General features: G+C 37.3%; 1 protein-coding gene across 1 annotated transcript; it reads right to left on the bottom strand.

Annotated features, from left to right (window-relative positions):
- Positions 1–11,580: 11,580 nt before the first annotated feature.
- LOC102703803 (stem bromelain-like) lies at positions 11,581–13,333 on the bottom strand. The gene is made up of 3 exons (XM_006660920.1): positions 12,868–13,333; positions 12,099–12,469; positions 11,581–11,964 (listed from the first exon to the last, which is right to left on the bottom strand). Exons 1-3 carry the CDS (start codon positions 13,331–13,333, stop codon positions 11,716–11,718), a joined length of 1,086 nt encoding a protein of 361 aa, XP_006660983.1. The 3' UTR covers positions 11,581–11,715.
- Positions 13,334–20,754: the final 7,421 nt, after the last annotated feature.

The raw sequence follows: 20,754 nt of genomic DNA on the forward strand, positions 1-20,754 counted from the left end.
CCAAAGGTTATGCTATCAAGCAACCATCTCTGTTTCAGATAAGTGTTTCCTTTTATACTAAGTCAAACCTCCCAAATTTGATCAAATTTAATAGAAAAATTACACCAATTAACATCTAAAGAATTAAATTGGTTTTTATTAAATCTACCATTGAATTTAGTTTTGTACTATATTATTTGTGGCTGGAAATAATACTTTTTTATATAAATTTAGTCAAATATTAAAAATTGACTTGCAACCAAACCGGAAATCCTTGCAATATGGAGAAGATGGAGTGACACCTTAGAACTACTCAATATTCAATAGTCTCTGAAGCCATCTATTGACACACGTGAGTGGTTTTTTCTTCTTTTCATCGACATGTTTTTTTAACCGCTACATCCATATACAACTATTTTCGCGTACTACCTATTTTTCTTGGGTTGAAACAAAAAATGTTCTAACTTAAAAAATAATTATATTTGGTTAATCCTTATCGATATGAATCAAAAAAAATTGAAACATAGAGATGCATATATAAACAGCTATATCTGTAAGAATAGAAACATAAAACAGTGTGCCTAAAAGCATAGTAATTTTTTATATATATTGTACAAGTCTAGACTATACCTTGTTCAAGTTTAGGTAGGTGAAAATACAAAATTTTATGCAACTGACAAAAAAAAATATGTTGCAAAAGTGTCTGTCTAGATGTTAGGACTTAAGGAGCCCTGTCAATGTACCCCAGATAACATTAATTAATTACCATATACAGGTAGTGGATTTTAAACCCTCGAGGAGGATTTTTTAAGCTACCCTTACGTAACTGTGAGCCGTCCATTACTTTAGAATCAACGGATCTGATTTTCTTATACTACGCTGGTAGTAGTGTAGTAAAAAATTTATACGGGTACAATTAGAACTAAAATATATCACATCACAATAAATTTATACATAATATTTCATATGAAAATAAATAAATTGCTAAGTATATTTTATCAAAGTTTCAAATAAAATATTTAATATACTTATGAAAATATATAGTTAGATTTAAATTTTACTACACTGCTACGCTTCCTACTTAATGTACAGTAACATTGCTCTTGAGAAGATATCTCCTCATTTATTGCATGCTATCCAAATAGTCATCAAAAAATTTGAAAAAAATTATGAAGATGGATTAATATAAGATATATCACTAAACAAACAAACAAGTTCAAATATGATTTCTACCATCCATAACAAATATGACTGTGAGTATATGTATACTATTCAGAGTTTAATTTATTATTTTTGTTGTAGATTGCAGAAGTCATATTTGAACTTGCATGTTTGTGTAGTGATATATGTTATATTAATCTGTCTTTACAATTTTTTTCAAATTTTTTGATGACTATTTGGATAACATGCAATAGACGAGTGGATATCCCCTCGAGGGTTTAGTATACTTTTTCCCATATACAATTGACTCACAAATTACAAGTCTCGGATAAATTTTCTACCAACCTTCTACGTACCTTGTTTGATTTATGTAATTCATAAGTTAACTTTGACTATTTTTCTTTTATGGTAACCTGGAATGATTATGGAGGACCCTGCATTTGTTTTAGATCCAATAGATCTAATTAGAGCAAGGCTAATAATATAGCCCATAAGCTGGCTATTTGACTCTTTATAGTCTTTTTTATAGCCGTATAGTAGTTAGCTTGTCATCATTAATGTAGGACCCACATATCTTTCTCATATAGTTTATTGGTTCTTATGTCGGAGTTAGCTATAAGCTTATAACCCGCTTCTCCTCTCTCTCATCCCCTCGCTTCTCATCAGTATTTAGTCAGCTTATAGCCTGCTATATATTATACTTGCTCTTATACGATGTCAGTGAGTTTTTTTTCCTTTTTGGCTAGCTGACCATAGATTATTGATGATATGTTTACTATGCAAGCAATAATTTAAGGTAGTTAAAAATCCAAATAGAGGAGCAGTATTAAATTCAGTATACCAGAAAAAGGACTTTCCCCGAGGGCAAAAAAAAAAAAAAAACTGTGATGAATATATAGGAGTTTCCCGTCAGGAACCATAAATAGTAGTTAACTTACTGTGTTTATTTTGTCTAGCTTTGCATATATCGATTTGGGCCTAAAATTACGCAAAGTTGTACTTAAGTAGATACTTGTTAAACCAATGCCATCGAAAAAATAATAATTGGTATTTGAGGGAGGGCAGATGAATATTTGAACCTGGGTTGTAAAAACCCAACCTCCTCCTCCAAGAAATTTATGATAAGCAAAGCAGTAGCATGATGTCGTCCTTGGATCAAGTACTTTAATTTGAATTTGAATTTTGTGTCATATATATATAACTCCTCATTTGCAAAAAGAAAAAAAATCCTGATCTTTAGCCTCCACAGGAGACGGGGTGGGTATACATAATTAATTGAAGCGTGCATCACAAGGGACGGGGTAGGTATATATAATTAAGGCATTGTTTAGTTTAAAAAAACTTTTCTAAAAACAATTTTTGGGCAATTAAATAAAACATTAAATATAGATGGACTAAAAAACTAATTGCACAATTATGAAAGAAATCTTGAGACGAATCTTTTGAGCCTAATTAACCTATGATTAGTCATAAGTGCTACAGTAGCCAATATGTGCTAATGACGGATTAATTAGGCTCAAAAGATTCGTCTCGCGGTTTCTAGGCTAGCCGAGAAATTCGTTTTTTCATTCGTGTCCGAAAACCCCTTCTGACATCCGGTCAAATATTTGACGTGACACTTCTCCCAAAAATATTTCAAATCTAAACACCACATAGATCAGCATCATATATGCATAAAAAAAAAGCAATAATTAAATTTCCCGATCGAGCGTGACAGGCCCTGTCTATATACGGACATCCTTGCATGGACCGATCATCAGTACATGTCGATTTACGTAGATGTGACTGCGGTTTTTATATATCCATCCATATATGCAAAGTGGCCTGCATGTACTACGTAATTTAACACAATCAGTTCGTGCTTTTGTTTTCTTAAAAATATAATTGATACTACGTTTTAGAGATTAATTTTATGATTAATTTAGTAGTTTGGGGGGTTCACAGCCATCACTCAGATAGCTGATATTTAATTTAGAACCACAAACAACAAAACAAAATAAAAAATATTGTACTAATTGTTTCGTCTTTGGTTGATGCTTCATTTTCGCGCGTACCGTGTAAAGCGCGAAGTGGACCTGAGATGAATTTTTAATTCTTTTACACCATGGACCAGTTGAGTACCTTTAATTTACCATACCCACGTCTGCATCTGAGGAGGTGTTTAGTTGTCAAAATGAAAATTTTTGCTAGCCACAGCTAATGTTTTGACCGGACGTCAAAAATAGTATTCGGATACGAAAAAAAAGAATTTCACGACTCGCCGAAAAAACCACGGATGAATCTTTTGAGCCTAATTAATATATCATTAGCACATATGGTACTCTAGCACTTATTGCTAATCATGGACTAAGAGCAACTCCAACAGCTCCCCAAATTTCGTTTCCTAAATTTAAACAATATGGCAAATAAAATTTTGTTTTATCTCCAAGAGTTTGGGATATTGAGTTTGCCAAAAATAGAATTAGTCTTCAAAACCGTTAGTAGTTGAGGGAGATCACATCCAGCTTCTTGTGGACATCGCATATGTCGCAGCGCCTCCCGCGCCATCCCTTGCCGCCGGCCGCGCCAACCTTGCGTCGTCCCGCGCCGGCCGCGCCTTGCCACAAGAAGCTGTTCCATGTATGCGGCTGTCGTTGCTGTTCTAGCCCAATCAAATTGTGAGATGATGGGATGGCACAAATTACATGGCGCAATACAACATCATCATTGGACCAAAGCCTGTTCTCTGGTACGAATTATTAGCAAAACACACACGGTGGAAACTGCAAACTCTAAATTTTGCCTTACGGCTACAGTACCCTAACGAACAGAGGTTCAGAGTTCAACATGGCTGGGGCGGCGAGGCTTGCGTCCACTCGGGGCACGGCGGCAGCACGGGGCCTAGGCGTGGCACCGGGCGCGGGTGCGCGGCGCTCGGCGGCGGGCGAGTAGGCACGGGGCCACGGTGCTGGAGGGCGAGCGATCTGGCGCCGGGCGTAGCGGTCGGCGGCGGGTGGGAATGGGGTGCGGCCTGCGGGAACGCCGGTACGGGCCTCAACGGCGGTGGGACGCTGGGCGGCGGCGGCGTGAGCACTGGGCAAATTGCTAAAATTTGAAAACTCAGATGCCAAACTGTTGGAGGCAGATTTTTTTAGATTTTGCTAAAAAACAGAGATGACAAGTTTGGATGGGGAGCTGTTGGAGTTGCTCTAATTATGCTCAAAAGATTCGTCTCACGATTTCTCCTATAACTATGTAATTAGTTTTTATTTCATCTATGTTTATGCTTTATTTAGGTGCTCAAAGATCAGATGGGATATTTTTGGAAAAAAATTTAAGAAAAATGTCAGTAGCCTCTAGAATGTGAACATGACAGTAACACGCATAGTACTGGTATAGTACACAGGGCAGGCTCTTCCAATTATATACTCTCTTTGTTTCAAAATAAACGTGCCATTCCTATTAGAGAGCACCTCACTATTATTGGGTAGCTAGGATGGAGACGACGTGGTTGGTGACACTTAATTAGCGAAATGATGATAAATTTATATAACCCTATGCAAAAGTTTTCAAGTAACGAGAGTTTCTTGTATCCCTAGAAAAACTTCATTCGGTTTATAAAAATTATTTTTGATATGGCACTCAATTCTACGGTTATGCAAAAGTTTTCAAGTAACGAGAGTTTCTTGTATCCCTAGAAAAACTTCATTCGGTTTATAAAAATTATTTTTGATATGACACTCAATTCTACGACTTATATGTAAATTTATCATCATTTCGCTAATTAAGTGTCACCAACCACGTCGTCTCCATCCTAGCTACCCAATAATAGTGAGGTGCTCTCTAATGGCACGTTTATTTTGGGACAAAGAGATAGTATATAATTGGAAGAGCCTGCCCTGTGTACTATACCAGTACTATCCGTGTTACTGTCACTGTCACGTTCACATTCTAGAGGCTACTGACGTTTTTCTTAAATTTTTTTCCAAAAATATCCCATCTGATCTTTGAACACCTAAATAAAGCATAAACATAGATGAAATAAAAACTAATTACATAGTTATAGGAAAAATCGTGAGACGAATCTTTTGAGCATAATTAGAGCAACTCCAACAGCTCCCCATCCAAAGTTATCATCTCTGTTTTTTTAGCAAAATCTAAAAAATCTGCCTCCAACAGATCAGTCGTCAATAGTAAGATATTTCTTTTTGTTTCCTTCATATTTCAGACCTAAAATTTCAACAATATATGATTAATGTCTCTAGATTGCTGATCACTTGAGAGCTGGCATAAATACATGTTCCTTCCATTCTAATTGTATTGATTTATTTATTGGAAGTACGTAACAAAATGTAGATTTGCAGCATATAATTAAAGGGGCGGAGCTATGGAACAATCAAATTAAACAGACATGACACGGACAGACATGGAAGCAGCTAATTAGACAGTAAGCACCAAGGTGAAGGTAGAACAACACGTACGCATGATGTCAGAGGACAAACCAACTCATGCATAGTCATGGCAGAGTGGCGTTCGAAAACAATATTAATCTATTTCAAGTTTTAGCAAATATTTAATTTATCATGTGCTAACGAGTCGCACTGTTTTGCATGCTTTATTGTATTTTTGTTAGGTAGGTTTAGTAAACCTACGCAGCCTAGCTTATTGTATTTTTCTTAGGTAGTTTTTTGAGGTACCTCTACTTGAAAACGTATTAGTATTAGTGTAGTAGATATATCCATTACACCATTGATTTTAAAGGGTATTTTTATTATTTACATAATTTAAATAAATAGAGGGACAGCTATCCGCCTGGGTAAAAAGATCGCACGAATCGATTCCGGTCGCCTCCGCAGGACGTAATCAACCAATTGATTGAGCACAGAGCAGAGAATTGATTGAGCTGGCGTTTATCGAGGACAAGAAGTGGGTGAGAGATTAGGACAGAGACTTAAGTTCCTGTTCGATGCAGTCCCTCACAAGATTAGGAGCTAGGCACTACAGTAGCCCCTGTTCAATGCTCCTACGCCCATTAGCACAAGATTGATACTTTTCAATATACCGTTTGTTTTTTTAAGATGACACCCTTATACAATTGAGTGCCATATCAAAATAATTTTTATAAACCGAATGAAGTTTTTCTAGGGATACAAGAAACTCTCGTTACTTGAAAACTTTTGCATAGGGTTATAAATAGATCATCTCCTCTCTACACAGATCGGAGTAAACTTGTCACCGGTATCATCTCCCATGATCCCATCTCGTTTTTCACTTTCTGTAGTTGCCAAGCTCTAAGTAAGATATGAGACAACAAAATACAAATCCATTGGACTCCTTCCTGTAGTTGACAGTCTGAAATTCCTCCACTTTCTCTTAAAAGCATATGTTGAAAGACTTACAGATCATGCATTCCTGTCTACCAAAAGAAGATGTATGTCTGAGAGAAGTATTTTATAAAATTCAAAGCAACAACAGATAAGAACACCAGCTCATAACCTGGAGGCATGAAGGATTCTATTAGCCAAGAGAACTCCAAACACCCACCACCACCTATGCAAAAATGGAAACTATTCAAACTATGAACTTGATTTGTGTATACTCATGTCACCAACAGAGATCAATATCAGGCCTTTTTTATTTCTTAAAAAGGATTGCCACGACAATTAGTTATCAGTTATATTAATTAGTTATCGGTTATATTAAGACATTTAGAAACATAATTATAGGATGCTCGCATAAAATGGCAAAGCAACACAATAGTATGAAGCAGATAGATGGAATATAGTCATATATGATTAACTTCAATCTTCTATTATCAGAAAGGAACAGACTAATTTGTTATAATTCTATTATCAGAAAGTTCTACGTGCTTCCATGAGGTCCCAATATAGAAGATAAGAAGAACCAAATGATAACACTACGAATCATTTGCATATTATACTGGAGAAGCTACGGTGACAGGGCACAAGAGTATTATCTTTTCCCATTAACTATGTATAATCAGCTTAGTACTTCAGAATATCTTCAATGAATCATTAATTTTTTTGCTCCAAGACTTCAACACAAAAGGAATAATATTCTGAATCAGTTAAAATATTGGAATATTCATCCTTGTTTTTCTTGATATTAGAAGAGTAGAATAACTCAAATAAGGTAACAATGACATTATGGAACAGAAAATAAGTGCTTTACCTTGGGAGACCATAAAGAATGATAACTGCAGTCACTTCACGCCTCCGAGTCAACCTATATGGCTCCGTTATCATTTTAGTAGCTTTATTTCCAACCATTCTTGGTCTCCCCAAAATCTAAAAATATTTTTTTTAAAAAAATGCTATTAAAAATTTTTGGCAATAACTTGCAGGCATATATCATGACAAAGTGTTGGTCTGAAATGGATCCAAGAAGGTTAGCTGAAAATGTTTGGCAAACAGTGCTCCTAAGGAGGAGCCATGAGGCATTTTCTTTTGATTGTGTCCAAGCTTTGCCATTGGACCATCATTCCGAAGTTGAAGCAATAGGACCAGACATTGTCAAAATGCTACATAACGATATTCTAGGAGAATCTGTAGCTGAATTCCTGTCACGATAGAGCTGCCATTCTGTCGGATGAAACTGTTGCAAATTACTGGTTTTGCAATATGGTTTTACCATGTAAGATATGGCACTATTCTAGATTATATATTGGATCAAACAATGTACATAACCTGTTGCAAATCACTGGTTTGCAAGATGGTTTACCATGCAATATTTAGGGCCTCCATTTGATTGGTCTTCATATGGAGCGTCGTAAAACATGAATCCTACGGTAAACTATATTAAAACATAAAGTAAATCGTAGTTCAAATACTTGCTACTTGCCTATCTGACCAGAGCACGCACTGGCGATGACAAGATTACAGAAGTCCGCCGCCGCGAGGCCGCGGAACGCATCCAGGTGCTCGCCTAGCCCGACGTGGACGACCATGCCGAACACCATCCCTGCCGCGGAGGAGAACGCAGGGTTCGGAGGCAGGGAAGGGTGGTGCTCGGTGGCCGGGTGGGAGGAGACACCGACGAAGGAGGAGGACGCGGGGGCAGACGCGGCGACGTAGGAGGAGGATGTGGGGGCGGCGGCGGCGGAGGAGGAGGAGGACGACAGGGGGAGGCGGCGGAGGAGGAGGACGCGGGTGCCTCTCGACGCCGGCAACGCTATATCCTTCAAACACTCGCAAATTACAATAATACCACAAAAATTTTTACCCATATTATCCTTATACTACACTACTATATGATTTAATCTCTACACTATTAATATATCTCAACCATTGAATTATCCTAAATAAATGGCTCACATACACATCAGACGGTACCTTAAAAAAATCCTTAAGTAAAAGGTATTAGGTGTGGAAATGATTTTGCTAGTAATGGGGGCAACTAATTTACATTAATGGCCGAGCACGAGAGTTATGAAGGTCTGATTCAAATAAGTAGAGATGTGGAGTTTAAACCTAACTAACGGAGATTTGGTTGGTGCTAGTGATATTTGAATGGTATATACTATACTATATTCGGAACTAGATGTCGATGTAGTAATTAATTGTATGTTTGCGACAACATAACGTGACGGATCGAGGACGCGCTCACCTTAACTACCTCGATCCAATCACTGAGGCTGGTGATTGAGTTCACAAATCCTTCGTCACTCTGCTGATTGGTCAAGAAATTAGCTGATTAATTAATTAGCCTTCTCCATTACAGTTTTGCAAAGCCAAGAATTAATATATATCCTCTCAAGAATATCAATTGTCCCTATTGATTGTTGCAGCCGTCAATATATAATAGGTATACCCAAATTTATTCTGACGAAGCAATCAACGTCGTCGGACATGACCCAGCCATGTAAGCCAGCTAATGGACATCAATTCAATCAAATCCATTCCATTCCGCCTGTTTACAAAGCAATCCACCTAACCAACTCAAACCAATTATTCTTCGTTAGAATCCAACTCAGACCTATCCAATTTCGACTTTAGCCCAATTTACACCGAACCATTTAGCTAAAATGGGTCTAATCTACACCAAACCATTTCGACTTTAGCCCAATCCAAACCATTTAAAGTAGTAACCCATTTACACCAACCACAGATAATCCACATTTTAGAAACCAACCTATTTAATTCCTTCTAATCCAACCCATTAGAAGCCTAGCCATATGCATCCTTCCGAAGCTTTATCTCACTTAAGCCTTTCCGAGCACTCTGCTTTCGGTTCAAAAACCTATTTCACTGCTCTACTATTAAACCTGCACATTAGAGGGCTATGTGACAAGTCACACGTGCTTAATTTTATAGGCAGTCACTCTAGTGTATATATAAAGAGCAAGTCCATGCCCTGGTCCATCCCTTCTAATTAATTACATATATATGGACCCTCCGCTGATGAGCACATGAAACCGCGGGCTGATGGCCCAAATTGCTATCTATCTTTTCCCTCTTTCTGCTCCGTTTGATTGGATGATCAGATCGAAGATAAAAATGTAAAATAACTCAGAACACATGCAAAACCAGGAATCTTTTATTACCTTTATTATAGCACAGATTAAAACATACAAATGCGTACGACCAATTAATTTACACACTGTTTTACTTATGCATCCATGGCCCCCCGTTTTTATTTGTACGTAAGTATATCTACAATTCTACATGCACATAGATGCATATACTATATATGTTTCCTTGTTTATATATACTAGAAAAAATGCCCGTGCGTTGTACCGGGTTAAGTAAATTTTATTTATTTTCAAATTAAAATAAATTTTTGATTATTGGTTTACTTTTAATTATAGCATATTTTTAACGTACAACGGAATAGTTTTTTATTTTCATAATATGTAAAGATAATGTATGTGTGTTATATCTGGTCATGTTAATTTTAATTATACAAATTAACATAAATTTTGAAAATAAATTTTAAAAATAATTGTGTTGAAATGGGAATAATAAATTGTAATCAACATATAATTAATTTGAAAAACATACGTGACAAAAAAGCTTATAATTAAGGATAGTAAACTATGTTCAACATTATAAACAAATTAAACAAGCTAGCAATGCAAAAAAAGAAAAGAAAACAAATTAAACAAGCTAGCAATGTAGAAAAGAAAAAAGAAATTAAAAACACGTGTTGGATTTTCAATAATTTTAAGAAATAAAAAAAGAAAAAAAGAGAAGAAATAGAGACGATCTATCCAGCCTCCTCCTTCCACGTTATTTACAAAGATACGATCGCTAGTCTATTCACGGAACGGAGACGAACCAAAAGACGCGCGAGCGGCTGCAGGCCTGAAGCTGCGCGTTCTGCGCGCTGTGGGCTGCACTGCACGCTCGAGGCTGGCTTTGGGCCGTCGACGGGCGAGCGCATGGGCCGCGCGCTCTGCACGTTGCCACGTTCTGGGCCACTGCCACACCCCTGCGCTTGGGCCGCGTGCTCCAGCCTGGCTATAGGCCGTGACGGACGAAAAAATTGGCAGAATCAATACTCCTTTTTATAATACTTATTTTTATAATAGTATAGATATAGTCACGAAATTAAACGATGAATGCCAAACATTTGCAAAAATTTAGAAGCCAAGGACAATATATACACACGAATATGCCTAACCTTCCCAATTGTCATACTCGTGAAAAACTTTAGCATCCAGAAAATAAACTGCTTAGTCGTACAACGAAAGATTTATGGGTGGTGTCAGTCGATTTAAAGGTATAATGTGTGTTAGGGAAATTTACCGGATAACCGAGACACAGATTTAACGTGTACGGAAAAACCACGGGCGCCAACCGGCAATAACCACTATGAAGTGATGATTACAATAGCAGGGAAATACAACGGCCGTCGCACCCTTCCTGTGCAGCTTAGAAGCGATATATATAAGGGGAAATCAAGTAGTCCTAATAGAAAAGGCTAACAGAATCCTATTAGGAAACTAATCCTACTCCTACTCTAAGTAAAAAACGGTTAGAAAAAACCTAGTAGGAAACTAGTAATATAATCCAAATACATTATAGATAATAATTGGGATCATATCTCTAACAATATGGTGTGGGAGCATTAAATGAAAAAAAAAATCCGGGTCTTCATTTCGGCTCATGCATCCCCGAGATGGTATTTTATTTTGGTTACGTTGGATGTCCCAAAAACAATCTCTAATTTTCACTACATGAATGATGGATTTATACATTGTTTGTTCTTGAGAAAATATCACTTAGCAAGTGAGACATTAATCCCCCATCGATCTGTGAAAAGAGATCAAACTGTAGAACAATCAGAACGTACAGCTAGAGCTTTTATTACCTTAATTTTGAACCACGTACAGAGAATGATACCAATTAATGCAAAGGACGAACGAACACGTATATTGGACATATATATATATATATATATATATATATATATATATATATATATATATATATGTGTGTGTGTCTAGACGTACCTCTTATTGCTACATGCATCTATGTAGATGTAGATGCATATGTAGATGTAGATGCATGTAGCTAGTTATTTATGAAAGAGAGGGTGGTCACTAGCTGTGCGTAACAAGTAGTAAGTAATTAACTAGTAGGAGTCGACGACCATAGAGATAGCAGCGGACTTCTTGGTGGGGTACATGCCGTACATGGCAATGCCACACAGGCCACGCTTGTCCGTGATCTCACGCTTCATACGGATGTAACCGCTCTCGCCCCAGTTCGTGTTCCACGAGTTCTTCACGATCCAGTACTTGATGTTGTTCGGTGCCACGCCATATCCTACCGCTAACACAGCATGGTTTACTTTTGTCCCGCATGGCCCACTGTACACGCCCTGCATACGTACATGCAAAAAAGATAAAAAAGGATCGAGATCATTCATTAATTTGGCTTATGTTCTTTGATTTCTCTAGCTACAATCAAATTCATAACTTGAAAAACTAACTGAAAGTTAAGGAGTAGACCTACCGCTTTGTACAACTGAAAGTTTTTGTCGGCCTCGATGAGCACAGAGACAGGGCGCGTGTAGACGGCGAGCTTGAGGGCGGCCTCGTTGGAGGAAGGCACCGACGCGGCGCCGTCCATCTTCACCACCGGCGTCCTGGGCGTCGTCCTGCAGGCCATCTTGGCGGCAGAGTACCTGGGGTAGGACTGGCTCAGCGCGATCCCCTTCTTCACCGCGAAGCTCGACAGAACCGTGGAGACGTATCCGCCATTGCAGTCGCCGCCGCCGGAGCAGTCCAGCACCTGCTGCTCCGACAGCGTCACCGGCTTCTTCTTCGTCGCTATCGCGTAGGTGCTCTCCACCGCTCCCACCGACGAGAACGCCCAGCAGCTCCCTGTCGTCCAACATGCATGCAAAATCAATCAACGTACACATTTGGTGTTTGGGACCTTGTTGATCCAACCGGCCGGATACCTAATTTACGTGCTGATGTCAGCAGATATAACATCTGTTATTATTTGGTACCCTGCTGACCTCATTTGACATCATCAATTAATATATATATATATATATATATATATATATATATATATATATATATATATAACTTATATATTCCGTTTTAATAATGATTTTGGTCGAGTAGTGTTTCTGTTGCTTAGTTTAAAAATGAAATAAATTAACAATGTACGATAGTATGATAGATTTTGTAGATGTTATATATTTTCAAATATAAAAATTGTTTTTTTTAAATCATAAAAATTATAACTAATTAATGGTGCAGTAACATACCACAGGATCCTTGGTCCTTGACAGGAGTGACAGCTCCGCGCTGTCTCCAGTCCCACGCAGTGGGCACACCAACCGGCTCCTCCTCCTCCACGGGCTCAGGAAACGAGGCCAAGGTGGCAGCATCCACCTTGGAACCAGTGTACTTGGCTAAAAACTCCTCGAGCGTTAAATCGGCGAACTTATTGAGCCCTAGCTCATAAGTCATGCCTTCCTTCTTATTGAACTCATTGACATACTTGGCATTCTCTTTGAACGCCTCGAACCTGCGCTCGTTCTCAGTGGCATCCAAGAACGGCGACGATGCGTACATGTTGCGCCACCTCTGGTACAGGCTCCACATGCTCTCCTCCGACTCCAGGTCCTCATCCGTGAATGGCACATCGTTCATGTCGACGTCGTGGATCGCTGCTACCGCCATGGCTGCAACCACCACAGCCAGCAGCCCTATTGCCAATGAGTTCTTCATCTCCAGTAACTAATTCGATTCTTTCAGTGATGGAGTGAGTGCGAGTGTGTGTAAGTCGACGCAATGCAGGCCTCCATTTATAGGGCAAGATATGTCGCTAACAACTGACCTAGCTAGAGGTTGAGTTAGCTCAAGTGATATAATAATGGCTTGGAATTGTTCTTTCCTATCCCCATCAGGATTGACAACATGCATATATGTTCTTTTAATTGTAGGTCAATATTTAGATCTTCTAAGCCGTAATAGATTAGGAGTTCTCTGTTTGCTTGTAAGGTACCCCTAACCACTTACTATTTTTCATGTACAGCTGACTGGCAAAAATATATATGTATTACTTGACTCTCGAGATGTTCTAGCCAAAAGGAATCCTTTCGAGAAAAAAATGTTAAAACAAAGTTTGCACTTATAGTAATTTTACGGTTCTTAAGAAGATACTCGGTATCTACTAAAAACTGTAAAATTGCTCTTGCACTTATATGCCTAGCGTCATTCTTTGACATTTGCATTTCACAAGCTAATTAATTCTAGTAAGTGGTGTTATATATATTTTGAACAAAAAAGGTGTACTCTTAATTATTAACTAGAACTTTAATGGGTTAAACAGCATAGAGACCATGTCAATGCTCAGATATAAGGTTGTGGACATCAAATCTGTCGATCTGGCATGCTAAACACATACGAAGTCATGTGAGTCTCTGCGTCGCTCCAGTGCAGGACCTAAATCATGATGAGATGCTAGCGTGCTAGACAGTTTGATTGCAATTGACAAGATAAAGAGTAATAGAAGTCGATCTGCTACTGAGCCGCTGGATAACTAAAGATCCGACCGATAAGATGTCGACGTGACAGCGATTAGCTGATATGTTGAACAATTGGTTATTGAAGGTTTGAATCAGCTGGAAGTTTGATACAAATAGGCTCAAATAGTTAAATGAACAATGAATCATTTGCTAAAATCGGCTAAAAGTAACTTGCATGTAATCCTAATCTTACTAAATATTGCTGTTAACAACGATCCTATCCCAATGTATTCTAGCTAGGTGACCACACATTATTGGTCAATATGTCAACTATTCAAGCAACAAATTTAATCTAGTGATAGATTAATATAATCTAAGTTGCCTGGTTTAGTTATTTAGCTCCATGTACTGGATATAGTATATTCTCGTAACTATATATATGTAGGGGTGGATAACAAGTTAACTCGGCTCGTTATCATAACGAGCTAAAAACCAGCTCAGCTCGGCTCGTTATCAAGCTCGAGCTGGCTCGTTAGGCTCGTGAGCCAATACATAAAAAGTTAACCTAAACAAGTTTTGAATAGATTATGCAATCAAAGGTTTAGTTCAAACATGTAAATCATATGAAATTCTGTAACTATGAAGTACTGAACACATGTATTCCAGGGTGAATCAACGGCAGGGAATCGCGTGTCTTTGGTCTAGCTCGTTAAGACTCGTGAGCCAACTCGAGCTGGCTCGTTATCTCTAACGAGATAAAATATCAGCTCAGGTCGTTAGAAAAATGAAACGAGTCGAGCGAGCTAACGAGCCATGAGTTTTCTGTCCACCCCTATATACCCTCTATAGGGATGGTGTATATATATATATAGAGAGAGAGGAAGCCTCTATCCTACTACCCCTACTACTAGGTGTAGCTGCCCCCTTTACGTCTAAGGTGCAGAAACAGCTCTATACATATTTCTTATATCTTCCAACAGAAAGTACAAACTCTATACATGTAGTTCTATCATTTACATGAGATTTAATAGTGTTTATACTTTCTGTTGGGTGGCAGCAGAAACAGTTATAAAAATATTTGTCATCATGGATATGCAGTGAGTAGCTACACCTGGTAGCAGATCTAATTTTGCATATATATATATATATATATATATATATATATATATATATATATATATATATATATATATATATATATATATATATATATATATATATACTATTTCAGATTCCTTGCATGGCAACTTGTCTTATATATACCATCGATTTGTAGTTGCAATGAATATATATCTTCAATTTACATTATATTTACTAATTCAATTTCAAGAAAGGGAGACCGATTTTAATTGGTTGGACGGCATTATATAATTAAACTTTGAGTTAGCATGTTCCGTTCTAACAAGTTGTAACAAAATAGCAGTAGCAGCTCCCTTGTTGCATGTTACGCTAAAAGAAAGAAAGAAAGAAAACAAAAACGAGTGTGCATCTTTCTAGTTATAATAAGCTGGGAGGGGGAAAAATAATGCCCAATCACAAAAAAAAAAAAAGAAAAACACGTACAAGTGCATTTGGAAAGTCCATTTTCTGTCCGAAGAACAAGTCTCTTTAGTTGATGTGCAGCTTAGGATATGTTCAAAAATAGAGCCTACTATAGACACTTGTTCAAGTCACATAAGCAACGACACCCTAGCTATTTTATAATGGTACATCCGATGGTAGAGTTAGGTATGATTTTTTTATTAATAAAACAAAATATTTTTTTATCATATTGCTCTTTTTTAATCCACGTTAATACAATAAAAATTTCTTTAATAAATACTGAGAGTTAACTCTAAACCGTTGTCATGCATAAAAATGACTTTTCTCTCTCCTTCTCTCTTTTCTTCTTGTCACCAAATTTGCTTACATGATGATGAGTAGAGTCAGCTAATAAACATTGTACATACTTGTCACAGAACCTCCTTGCGACGCCCTACCATATATACATTATTATCCATAAACTAGTATTAAATTAATTATTTTAAGACACAAAACCCTATTATGATTTCTATACATCAAGGCTCGTCTCCGCCGCCGATCAGAACAATATATTTGTTCGTGTAATATGCATGCATCGATCCAGCCTCTCAAGCACGCTAGATTAACTAATTAATATATTGTGCTTCATCAACTAGCCTACGTACGTAGTACTGCCTTAATGTATATATATAGAGTGCTGCTATACGTACGATCAAGTTATATGACATATGTATGACCAAAAGGATACAACTATGATCAATAAAAGAAATGACACTACAGTCATTGATCAATATGTAAGTAGGACAACTTGGTTCGTACGCATAACCATTTCCATCTACATATATATCTAGCAGCAAGCGTGCGATCGAGAGAGCACTGCTAGATCCAATCTATGGGCCAATTAAAGCTACGATCGAGTAAACGCCCATCGGATCAAACTAACCGGCCCGTACGTCGCCGACGACTCTATATCTGCTACCTCTGCATCTTCCATCATTGCCGATACGTACTATATATATGTCCATTGGTCCCTTCACACATGTCCTCTGACATATACTTCTTCAACACGCTAATTTATAATCTACAACGGCAAATTAATACCGCATCAGCCTAGCTAACATGGCCACTATATGCATGATCGATCGGCTGCCTAGCTCCAACAATAAATCATCGTCAACTTCACTCAGAGAGTTTGTGTCATCGCTACCATCTATATACAATACTTCATTTGTAACTACAGGAGGAAATAGACGCACGGTAGAGTCAGCAGACAACATTACAAGTACTGGACGCAGTCACCGAGCTAGAAGGAGTACTGGGCAATGTTAAAATTAAGTGTAGTTAAATACAGTTAAAGATAACGGAGTCGCACAATGTCACAATTTTAGTATTTTATTTTGGTTACAATCTCTAATTTTCACTACATGATGGATTTATATATTGTTTGTTCTCGAGAAAATATCACTTAGCTAGTGAGACAATCCCCCATCTGTCAAAAGAGAGATCAAACTGTGGGTTGAGTTAGCACAAGTGATATAATAATGGTCCCCATCAGGATTGAGATCATGCATATAAGTTTTTTTAATTGTAGATTAATATTTAAAATCTTCTAAATATTAGATTAGGAGTTCTGTTTGCTTCTAAGGTACCCTGCCCATTACCATTTTCCAAGTACATCTAACCCGCAATAATACACTACCTATGTCCCGAAATAAGTTTATTTTTTAGTTTTTGATACAATGTTTTGATTTTCGTCTTATTTTAATTTTTTTGCGATTAATATTTTTGTTGTTACTAGATGCTAAAACATGAATATTAATTTATATGTGACTAATTCTTTTAAGTTTTAATGTATTTTTTTAAATAAGATAAATGGTCACACGTTGAACACATAAATCAAAAATAATAAAGTTATTATGAGATGGATGTAGTATATGTATAACTCGACTCTCGACCTGTTCTAGCCACAAAGGAATCCTTTCGAGAGAAAAAAAAATGTCTGAACAAAGTTTACGCTTACATACCTTGTGTCATTGTTTAGCATTTCCATTTCATAAGCTAATTAATTCTAGTAAATGGTGTTATATATATTCGACCGAAAAAGGAGGCGTAGTCTTATTAACCACAAATTTAATAGCAGAGCGACCATGTCAATGCTCAATTATACGATCTTATCCAAACGTAATCTAGCTGACCGCACATTATTGATCGATATGTCAACTACTCAAGCAAAAAATATTAATCTAGTGATTCATAATATAATCCAAGTTGCTTGGTTTAGTTATTTAGCTCCCTGTAACGGATATGCTGTATTTTCATAGCTATATACACGTATCTGCTAATGTGTACGCAACAAGGTAGGTTAGTTATGTTGGCATGTTGCGGATGGATCTCGATCTATATATATTTCAGATTACTTACATGTCAAATTGTCTTATATGTATACCATCTATTTGCACTTGCAATGAATATATATCTTCAGTTTACATTATATTTAATTACTAATTCAAATTGAAGAAAGGGTGACCGATTTAAATTGGTTTGACGACATTATATAAAACTTTGAGTTAGCATGTTCCGTTCTGACAAGTTATGGTAAAATAGAGATTTGCTTCGGTACGACAAAAAGCATCTCAATGTATCAGTGTCCCACAGTACTAAGTCGTTTCCTATATTAGATCTAGCTGAACAGGATGGACATTGTTAGATCCAATGATCAGAAACGATTTGGTACCGTGAGGTACCGATACCTGGACGTTTTTTTTCGTTGAACTAAAGCATATCTCAATAAATAGCAGTAGCGGCTTCCTTGATATTTCCTTGTTGCGTGTTACGCTAAAGAAAAAAAAAGAAAGAAAACAAAATTGCGTGTGTATCTTTCTAGTTATATAAAGCTGGGATGATGAGAATTTTAGGAAGGCCAATAACAAAAACAAGTGCATTTGGAAAGTCCATTGTCGGACCGGATGGAGTAATGGGCCGGAGAATGATGGAGTCTCTTTAGTTGATGTTGCTCACCTCTGCGGCCTGCGTGCAAAATCAGACCAGAGCATCTGCACCTCAATTAGTACAACACTGAAGTTTAAATTGATATGAAAGATTGAACTATTTGGGCGGATAACCAAAATAGTCCATAATGTTTCGCTGTGGGACTTATGTAGTAGTCCCTAACGTTTTATTATAATATTTTTTAAATATTTATATCGATCCTCATAAGTCTCACGATGGTATAGTTTTAGCACGAAGACGGTGGAAGCTCTAACCCAACTACCAACTAGATACCCTCGTACCCAGGAAGAAATAGAGGGCATGGGAAGAAGATGAGCCTCACCTTGTGTACCATGCATGCATACATTGATATCACACTAGCCTCTTCCACGCCTCCCTTTCCCACTGGACCCCCTTACCTCTACCTCCGACCTCCATCTTGTTGGTTGATTTTTTTGGTTAAACACTGGATAACAGAAAAAATAATAGAAATTGAGAAGGCGCAGACCCAGATCGAGTAGGGAAGCCCTGCTGCTAAACCGTCCACGCCTACTGCGAGGGAGAACAGAGAAGAAGAGAGAAAAAACAGAGCAAGAGGATTGATCCAAACGCGATGGCTTCTCAACCAGGTCAGTAAATCAATTTATTTCCGCATTAAGCAGAGATGACCAATATTAGGCTAAGATTAGAAATTAACGTTGGATCAAATAACCCAACACACCTTTCAATAGCCACAAGAGATTTTTTCCCCTCCCCTTCTTGTGAGTAGCATATCCTTGTTCTTTTCATTTATGTCGTATAAAATAAATTAGTCATCATAACAATAAAGAAGAGAGTTACGGGACAACACCAAAAGAGGACACAGTTATCGACCTTAGTGAAAGATCATCCATCGGAGATATCATTCATGATGGTCGGAAGAGAAAGAGGATGGAAGCATAAGATTTTAAATCCAATATCATTTAATTCTTGGTTGCCACAACCCCTATTCGTTGTACTCAGGAGATGATTTCTCCATATAACCTCCGTGCATCTGGGACACTGCATCAATTAACTATCACAAATTATTCATAAACTAGCATTAGATCAATTCTTTTAAGACACATAATCCTATGATTTCTATACATCAAGCTAGGCTCATCTCCATTGTTCTTCATCAGCATTGTAACATTATCGCCGCTCTGCCCACAAAGGATGGACATGTCAAGTCCTCTGACAGATAACTTCTAAAGATGCTAATTTATTGAGTCTACGATGGCAAGGACCGCATCAACCTGACGTGGTTATTACAACCTCGGCTACTACATACATAATCGACTACTTTCAATAACATCTAAAACAAATCATCATCAACTCCAGTCAGAGTGTTTGTGGTATCGCTACTATCTATAACACTTCCTCTATAACTGCGGGAAGGAATAAACGGTAGAGTCACGGGACAACACCAGAAGTGGACAGCGCAGTCATTGACCTAGGTGGGGTATTGTTCATCAAAGATATAATTGATGACGGTGAAAAGGAAAATTTTATGAAAACATGAGATTTCAAATACAATCGCAATTATTCGCTTTGCTCCATTACGATTGAGGGGCAATGTTATAGTCAAATATGGTTGAAGATAACGGAATCACATAGAAACATTAGAAATAGAGATTGAATCCTAGAGTTTAAAATAGAATATTAGAGATAGCATATATATATTTAAATCATTTCTAACTTGCCTCGTACTGAGTTTTTTTTATCTCCAAATTGGCTATATATACACACACCTGATAAGGATCTGAATATATGATTTTTTTTCCTCCGTCTAATATTATCCATATCAACAACTAGCTAGACCATTTATTTCCTTTGAAGCACACGGAACCGTACTACAGATGCATACATTAGCACAGTGTTATATTCAACTAGCTAGTACGCATGCATATATGCACGAGTACTCTTTTTATTTATTTATATATGTCTGTGGCTATGCATGCAGGATATCTCTTTATTTCATATATAGTTACAAACATGCATGCATGTACAGTGTACATATACTTCTTCAGTCCAAGAATACAAGGATATATATGGGGTATTTATATGAACAAATACTTCTCTAGATTCAGACCCTCATACCTCTGTATATATTTGGATGAATGGAGAATAAGTTAACTGTAAGTACATAATAGG

This window comes from Oryza brachyantha, chromosome 9 (assembly GCF_000231095.2).
Source record: "Oryza brachyantha chromosome 9, ObraRS2, whole genome shotgun sequence".
In the NCBI taxonomy this organism is placed as follows: Eukaryota; Viridiplantae; Streptophyta; class Magnoliopsida; order Poales; family Poaceae; genus Oryza; species Oryza brachyantha.

Coding starts and splice junctions, on each gene's coding strand:
- LOC102703803 (XM_006660920.1), bottom strand. CDS start 13,333: ATGAAGAACTCATTGGCAATAGGGCTGCTGGCTGTGGTGGTTGCAGCC. Junction 12,470..12,867: donor CAAGGACCAAGGATCCTGTG/GTATGTTACTGC, acceptor GTTGGACGACAG/GGAGCTGCTGGGCGTTCTCG. Junction 11,965..12,098: donor ACTTTCAGTTGTACAAAGCG/GTAGGTCTACTC, acceptor GTACGTATGCAG/GGCGTGTACAGTGGGCCATG.